Source organism: Culicoides brevitarsis, chromosome 3 (assembly GCF_036172545.1).
Source record: "Culicoides brevitarsis isolate CSIRO-B50_1 chromosome 3, AGI_CSIRO_Cbre_v1, whole genome shotgun sequence".
NCBI lineage: Eukaryota > Metazoa > Arthropoda > Insecta > Diptera > Ceratopogonidae > Culicoides > Culicoides brevitarsis.
Genome location: NC_087087.1, coordinates 14,199,558 through 14,208,496, shown reverse-complemented (window position 1 = coordinate 14,208,496; position 8,939 = coordinate 14,199,558). Strand labels below are relative to the sequence as shown.

At 33.9% G+C, this 8,939-nt stretch overlaps 1 protein-coding gene across 1 annotated transcript; it reads right to left on the bottom strand.

Annotated features, from left to right (window-relative positions):
* Positions 1-537: 537 nt before the first annotated feature.
* LOC134835229 (uncharacterized) lies at positions 538-5,797 on the bottom strand. Its single transcript, XM_063850099.1, has 2 exons — positions 4,724-5,797; positions 538-2,617 (listed from the first exon to the last, which is right to left on the bottom strand). The coding sequence occupies exons 1-2, from the start codon at positions 5,795-5,797 to the stop codon at positions 656-658; spliced, it is 3,036 nt and encodes a 1,011-aa protein (XP_063706169.1). The 3' UTR covers positions 538-655.
* Positions 5,798-8,939: the final 3,142 nt, after the last annotated feature.

The following is an 8,939-nucleotide window of genomic DNA, read 5'->3' as shown; positions in this document are numbered from 1 at the left end:
AATTAAATTAAAATAAAAAAATAATTAAATTAAATAAAAAATATATAATTAAAATTTATTAAAAAAAAAAATATTTTGGAGCTCAAAAAAATTTCCATTGAAATTTAGTGTCATCAATTGACAGCTACATTCTTACAGAGAATGACACTAAATTTTTAATGGAATTTTATTTTGATCTCCAAGAATATTATCGTTTCAAATTTAAATTAATTCTTTTTCTTGTTTTTATAATTTAATTTATTTAAATTAAAAAATAAATTAAGAATTTAAATAAATTGAATTAAATTAAATTAAATTAAATTAATTAAAATAATAATAATATTTAATAAATTTAAAACATTTTTGCTCATCCCAAAGCCCTAATTTACAATTTTTTTTTGAAAGATGTAATTTTTTTGTCCTTGTTTCTAAGAAATTATCTCTAAAATTACTTCTAGCTAATGCCTAAATTTTCTTGTAATTTTTTGTTCATAAATAACGCGATGTTATCTCTTTTTTTTATTTGTTTTATTTTATTATTTCGAATAAAGTCCCTACAAAAATATTAGTTAATAAATATTTTGTTTTAAAGTCTCTTTAAATCTTCATTTTTTTTTTTGTTCATTTGGAATCACGTTTACTCAAAAATATCATAAGGTGGCGTGTACAGTTTTTGTCACCACAATTCGATGGGCGAATTGGGTGTCGGTCGTTCCGTGAGACTTGTTGCTGCCATCAAACTTGTCGTTGTCGTTGCGACATGACTTTTGTGATTCAGTACATCCATGGGAAGTAGGTCATCGTATCGATGCTGTCGATGATGACAACTGTGCGTTGGCGTATTAATTGTACTGATATCGCTGACATTGTCGCAATTCGCTTCGACTTGCGTGTGTTGCCAGTATCGCATTTTTTGGCAACGATACAAATGCACGAAGCCGAAAGCAGCGGCCATGCCAATCGTTGCCCCAATTACCATGAATAAGCCGGGATGTCCGAGATATTTGCGGAAGTGCTCCTGTGATGATGAGGAGGAAGGAGAGTAGGGGGACCATTCTTGCTTTTGAGGCGGCATCGGAGATGCATTCTGTTCGTCGTTTGGATCTGAATTGTGGGTAAGTTGTTGCGGTTTCTCGTCTTCACTCTGAACGTAATTTGTCACAAGTTGACTATTTTGCTGCAAGACATTTACTTTTCTATTCAATTGGACATGTTTATCCAGATTTATTTTATTGTGTCGTTCCGTATAAGGCTTTGCGGTTGTTGTTATTGTGCTCGGTGGCGAAAGCGACGACGAAGCCTTGTGGATTTTTGTAAAATTGAAATGGAGCGATAATTGTTTAGCTTCGAGTGTTTTTTCCGTCTTTTCATCCGTTATTTGGCTCGTAACTGTGACAAAATTGTCAACAACTGCTTTATTGTCGTCATTCAAATAATCATCATCATTTGTTATTGCCATTACTTTTGTCTTGTTTTTCGTCAGTCGTTCCTTAGATGTAGCTGCTTTTGAAGAAAACGACGACGACATGTTAATTACACGGTCAGACAACTTGTTCCAGTGCTTTGTAACTTTTTTCTGTTTACTTTGTTTAATTGGCTGATTAACGTCGTTCGTTTGAACCCTTCTCTCATTTGCGAGATCCTTATCCGTGTTATGATTATTGCCGGGACTTAACGTACTCGTATCGGAGATTAATTTCTTGGCAACAATTTGATTGTCTTCCTTTGTTTGTTCGGTCGTTGTTGTTTTTATTACGTTACTTGACGATTTCTCGAACGAGCTGCTGATGTTTGTTTTCGTTTCTGTTTGCTTACCATCGTCGCCATTTAGGGTCTGGTCGTTTACATTGTTGTCGATTTTATCAATGTTCTCAAATTTGTCATTGACATTTTTATCTGCCGCTCGATTTTTCGCCTGTTCTGGGCTTAATGAAGATTGACGTGCTGCCATCAATTTATTATCAGCCGCAATTCGTTGCTCGTTGCCAGCAAAATAATTATTGCCATTAATTTTCTTGGCTGCTTTATTATTTTTAGTATTTTTCGCCAATACGATTTCCTTACAAACTTTCGTAATTTTCTTCTTTGGTGCTTGAAGCCCACACGATGCATGGGAATGCCATTTGTGAATGAAAAAGTCATCAGCTGTCGTCGTAGCGATTTCAGTTTCAGTACTTTCGCGACATGGCGTCGCCCATTCAGCAATGCCCAACAAGTCGGCACACCGGATGGGATTTCCTTCCAAGTACAAATCGCGAAGGTATGGCGACATTTTGACGAGTTCTTGATTGACACTTTCAAGTTCGCAGGATCGCATATTGAGGCGACTTAAGCGAGGCAAGGGTAAGCCAGGTAAGTAGATGATTTTGTTGCCAGATAAGTTGAGTAATGCCAGGGTTTTGAGACCTGTGAGAACTTGCGGTTGGATTTCAGTGATAAGATTGTTCTCGAGATGCAAGTCGATGAGGGAGGAAGGAAGACTGACGGGGATTCGTTTGAGCTTGTTGTCGTTTAGGTAGAGAGTTTCAATGATTTCTAAGCGACCCAAGGCATCATCTTCGATATCGGTGATTTGGTTTGACGATAAGATGAGGTGTTGGAGAAGGGGATAGCTGTCGAGATCGCCGCAACGGATAACCTGCAAATGGAAAATAAGGTAAGTTTTTAATTGATCATTTTTTTAAGCCAAAATTTCAGATGCAAAATAAAAATTAGAAACTTGAGCTGTAGAAGATCAAAGAAGCAAAATGGACTGACATTAAGAGCTTCAAAAGCTCAATGGCAACACAAGAAGAGGATCAGGGCTCCAAATCCCGCTATCTCGAACGAATTATTCTTGGCATAGTATTTTTTATGAAAGGTTAAACTTCTTTAATGAACTTCCTGCGAACATCAGACGAACCGAAAATGTTGTGCATTTCAAAACTGAACTGAAGAAAATCTTGACAAACGATTACTGATCTGTGGATTGTCTTTATGTCTCTTTAATTAAGAAAGCTTTAAGTATTAGTTTAAGTCAAATCTATAATTTTCATCATTATGGATATTGACCATCAACTCCCCAATCTTTAATAGCGGATTAACGGGACCTTTTTCAACTATTTCAAGCGCACTTTAAAAAATTTGTTCTACAGAATGCTTGGGGTCTAAAGCTGAAGCCTTATTCAATCTTTGTTGTGCTAAAAATTATTTCAGGGTTCAAAATACTTTAAGTCAAATAAAAACTAAAAGCTTTTGTTAAGTAAAAGTCAAAAGTATAAGCAAAAAAGCTGATCTTCTTTTATTAAACCAAAATATTTAAGTTAAACAAGTCAAAATTAAAAACTTTATTTTTCAAAAATTTCAAAATTTTCATGCAAACTTGTTCGAAATTCGAAAAAATAGATATTTTTGGAAAATGTAAAGCTTTAAATTTTGACTTAAGTAAAAGTAAATTAAAATAATTATCTTTAAATATTTATTTAATTTTAGCTTTGAAATCCATCAAAAGTTTGTTAGATCTTGACTTGAAAAATTTCATGACCGAAAAAATTTTTTTTATTTATTTAAAAATTAAGGAGATTTTGATGGAAATAATCTTTAGAATGAATATTTATTCAATTTTAGCTTTGAAATCCATCAAAAGTTTGTTAGATCTTGACTTGAAAAATTTCATGACCGTTTTAATTTTTTTTTCGAAAAACGGTCAAGGAAAAAATTTTTTTTTTATTTTTTCAAAAATCAAGGAAGTTTTGATGGAAAAAATCTTTAGAATGAATATATATTCAACTTTAGCTTTGAAATCCATCAAAAGTTTGTTAGATCTTGACTTGAAAAATTTCATGACCGTTTTAATTTTTTTTTCGAAAAACGGTCAAGGAAAAAAAATTTTTTATTTTTTCAAAAATCAAGGAAGTTTTGATGGAAAAAATCTTTAGAATGAATATATATTCAACTTTAGCTTTGAAATCCATCAAAAGTTTGTTAGATCTTGACTTGAAAAATTTCATGACCATTTTTTTTTCTTTTTCGAATATTCGGTCATGAAAAATTTTTTACCGTGTGTGTGAGGATCCTGAAGGTCTGTGGGCATTCCCTTGGGTTTTGAGGTGTATGGAATTGTGAAAGGACCATGAGGAGTACGAAAATGTTAAATTAGGGGTACAAAATTTTGAAATATATGCATTTCAATGGAAAAAGTCTGTAGTTGATAAAAAGTTCGGAAAATTGAAATGAGGAGTATGAAATTGTAAAGTGAGGACTACAATAAAGAGTAGGTATGTAATATCGAAATGCGGTATAGTATGTCGTCCTTTAGACGACTACTTTTTCTATTTTTTTAACTTTAACTTAATTTTGACTTTTACTTTAAAGCAAAAGCTTTTATTTTTTTTGTGTTAAAGTATTTTCCAGGGTCGAAAAAACTTTCGACTTTTATTTTTGAATTTTTACTTTTTAAGGCTTAATCTTTAACTTGAATAAAAGTAAAAAATATATTTTGACTTAATAGGCTTTTTACTTAAACTTTTGATTTTTGACTTAAAGTTTTTTTCGACCCTGGTATTTTCGATCCTGAATTATTTAAAAAAAAAATTGGCATCCGCTTATGATGAAATTTTTTAAAAACTACTATCAAGACTTAGAATTTACTCGAATTTGGAGCTCATGAACAAAGAAACATTACAATTAGAACAAGAAGTATTTAATAAGCATCTTGAATATTTCGATTTGATGAATTAATGAGGTTGTAAAAATTCCAACTCACCTGCAAAAAGTTATCAACCAACTTCAATATCCTCACACTCTGCGTCAACGCTGCCGGTATATGACACAATCCCGTCCCACTTCCGTCAATCTCTTTCAGACTCCATGTCGCTACGAACCCCTGCAACGACTCACTCAACTCCTCATTATTCGCAAGTGATAATGCCACCAAATCCGGTATCCCTTGCAGTGCATGCACCGAATCGGCATGCAAAACGTTATCTGACACATCCAAATACTCCAAATTTGGCAGCGCGCTAAACGTTTCATTCTCGATAAACGATATGTTATTACGGGACAACTTGAGTACACGTAGCTGCGTGAGATAGACAAATGTGTTCGTTCGCAACTCACTTACTCGATTACATGACACATCTAACGTGTGCAATTGCGACAAATTAAAAAATAAATTTCGATCAATTGTTGTCAGTGCGTTGCACGATAGGTCGAGCTGCTGCAAATTATTTAAATTGTAGAGCGCAATGTTACGTGACGCATTGAATTTATTGCAGGATAAATCCAGTATTTCGATGGACGACGTGCGGTTGAGCTGTCCCGTTGTCGCAAATTTGTACAAGCTATTGTGTGACACATTCAACGTGGTCAGCTTCGATAAATCCGCCGCTGCATCAATTGCGGATAATTGATTTTGTGACACATCTAATGCACTCAAATGTGGCATTGTGAGAGCGATAACGGCACTCACATTGAGCTGTCGCAGAGTGTTTGAGGCGAGATTGAGACTCGTAACGAGCGTCGGGTTCGTAATTTCCTTCAGGAAGTCACTTAAAGTAATATCACTGATGTTGTGTGCGCTTAGGTTGATTGTGTGATTTCCATCGGTGCCAGCAGCTCGTTTCAAGCGACTTTGTCCAAGGAAGTATTTATCAAAAGATGCTGATATAGGGTCAGGTAGCACCCTACCATAACGTTTATTGTCTTTGCGCGATGCCTCGAGAGATCGCAAGGGCATCAAAGCTGCTCTGGTATGTCTCACAACTTGCCCTTCGGCATTCAAACTGCCACTGAATTGCACAAGGCAAAACATCACTATTGCGATTAAAATTCGCTTCATTTTGTTTTTTACGGTATCTACGTCGATTCTGATGAAAATTCTGGGCTCTCAATTATTTTATTAATTAAACACTAATACACAGTGCGGCTGTTTTCCGCATATTCGTCCCATGCGAATTTGCAAATAAAATGTCCTACATATAAATTTTCTGCACTACCCCAATTACTTCCATTTCAATAAATTAAGTCCATTACCTAGTTTTGTGGTATTGTCGTCGTCTGTTTTCTCGTAGATTACATTTGCAATTCAATATCCTCCTATGTCGCTACGTAGCTCTATGGATATGGGGTGATGTGATATATTAATTTGATGGGCACAATAAAGTTAGATTTACGAAACTCGTGAATTCTTAATTTGGCAAATTCCGAACACACCTAATCAATATTTGTTCGTTATATCTTCCTCCGTCCTGTAGCAAAGTCTAATTTGATTATTTACACTTCGTTTCATGTATTTTCTTTCCATTTTCTTCGGTCTTTTTTTTTATATATTATTTTTTTTTTTATATCTCAGTGAAACATCCTATTTATGTATTCCCAGGACGCTTTTTCCTCCACAATATCATTTTCGTTTATAATTTTCTCTCAATATTTTTGCTGCTGCTGCTTTGCTACAGTTGCTAAGGAAGTCACTTTGTCCTTAATTGAGGTTAATTATTAACATTTTAATGATTTTTTTTTTGCTTTGTGATACACTCTCAATTACAGTTCATTTGAGGGTCTTTGGCTTGTTTGTTTGTTAATTTGAATTTGTTGTTTGGGGAAATCTTTGAAATTCGAGATTTTTCGGCGAATGTAGAATCTGAAACGAGAAAAAATATAAAACCATTAGTTGAAATTGATATTTTTGATCAATTTATAGGAAATTTGAGGAGTTTTTAAAAGGAGATATCAATTGGTAATAATGATATTTGTTACTTTAAAAAGGACTTTAATGAATTTTTTTAAAAGAATTTTTGTTCAAAAATTCGATTTCTTGAAGGAAAATCCTTTTAAAAAATTCATTAAAGTCCCTTTTAAAGTAATTTTTAATGTAAAATCATTAAAAATCCTCATTTGCTAAAGTAAGTAATCATTGGGTTTGTTTATTTGTTTAAAATATTTATGACAAAAAAACACCCTTCGTTGACCCTCAATTCCCTCTTTGTAACCCAAAAGCATATGAAACGGCTCAAATTCACACTGTTTTATTTATAAATTGTCACACAAACAACTTTATAGCAAACACAAATCTACGGAGGATGTCATTTATTTTAATTTGTGGTATACCTTTTTTGATGTTTTCGCTCCGTATTAAATCCTCCACGTTTCCCCTTGTGTTAAGCTCGGCACATTGTGAGGACTTAATTGCGTTTAATATTTAAAAAGACATCAGAGGAGTCATATATTGGCTTATTTAAAACCACATTTACATAGAGTGCCTTGTTTGTCTAATTCCGAGTATGAATTCAAAATCATGAATGGGGAACCCTTTTTGAAACTCAAGCGAACATCTCAAAACTCAAAGCTCATTATTTTTAATTTTTTTTTCGCCTTTCTTCATGAAGTAGAGTTTTGTTCAGTTTACGAGTATTTTTCTTTTATATTTATTACTTGAAAAAAATTCCAGCAGTATTCAGAGTGAAGTAGAGGAAAATTACAATTTGTTTCCGTTTAACTTTTTTTTTACATCACTCTTCATCATTCTTAATAGGAAATTTTTCGTACTTTAAATCTTTGAGTCGAGAGGAGGTAAGATGTTGCTTTTCAGTTTGAAAGCAAGACGAGTTTTATGTTTAAACTTTAATGGTGATTCTTTTCTTTGCAGGTTAGCTGGAGAGAAGGGTTGTGAAAAATTGAAGTTTTGCAACTAAAGGACTTTTGACGACTTTCGCTTCAATAATCTTTTTTTAAGGTCTTCGAAGACTTTGAAGGATTCGGGTAAGTAAATTTTTCAAATTTCAGGATAATGGTAGCTTTAAAGCCAACGCAATAGGTCTTCACATTAGCAGAAGAGCTCTTTTCTGGAATCCTCAGGGCTCAAGGCGACGCGGAGCTCCTCGTAAAACTTGGAGACGAAGTATGGAGGCCGAAATTCGAACAATTGATCGCAATCTCACCATGCGATCCATCGCAACGTTGGGAACGAACCGCCAAAACTGGAGGGAAATCACCGCGACCCTATGCCTCTGAAAAGGGGTGAAAAGAAATTAAGTCAAGTAAGTCAATAGGTCTTCGGACCGCGGTGATGCATCTTCAAACCTAACCTAAGCTTCCAACAAAAGTGTCAATTCCAATTAATTCAAACCAAGCAATATTATCAACTATTCTGCCACAAGACTCCTGATGGAACCTTTGAGAGACTATTTTAGTAGCTTGTACACAAATGAAATATCTGCCTGTAATTTTTAGAAATCTGTACTGTTAGAATTAAGAAATAGCCATTGAAGGCAAAAAGATGGGAAAGATGAAGCCAAATTAATGGATAAGTTTCTAATGTCAACCAATAAATTCATAACTAAATCATCAACTTTAACATTTTTCAGCCTAAGTAATGAATAAGACTGATGCAACTTGAATTGTCGATAATAAAGAATTAGAATTGTAATAAATTCTAGAGTTACTAAAGATATTGAAGCATCCATGGGCTGACCCATGACCTTCTTTCTAAATTATCCTTGAGTAATTTTCAAAACTGAAACTGAAAAACTTTCAACTGAACATCTTACGAGCCACAAACTTCTTCACGACTCAGCTGAAATTCATTACATCTGAAGGCGATGGAAATAACAACAAAGCCAGACAAGGCATGATAAAGATTGATTCCTTTTAGCTACTTGTTCAGTAAAGAGTTACTTTTTGATTGATGGCGATGCAATTTTTCGCCTCGAGCCTTCTTGAACTGCTTTATTGTTCAACTCACGAAATCGTCTGCAAAGTTACTTGACTTTTAACTTGATTCATTTACTTACCGAAAACAGCCCAACAACGCAGTGCGTTAAAAAAACGTAGAAAAAATTATAAATAGCAGCATTTAAAGCTCCATATTTCATTCTTTCGCTCGACGAAATTCTTTGCTTGTGATTCTCTGTGAATTTCTTCAAAAAGAAAAAGGAAAAAAATTCGAAGCAAAAAATCTTCTACGAATCTAGGCATTCATTATA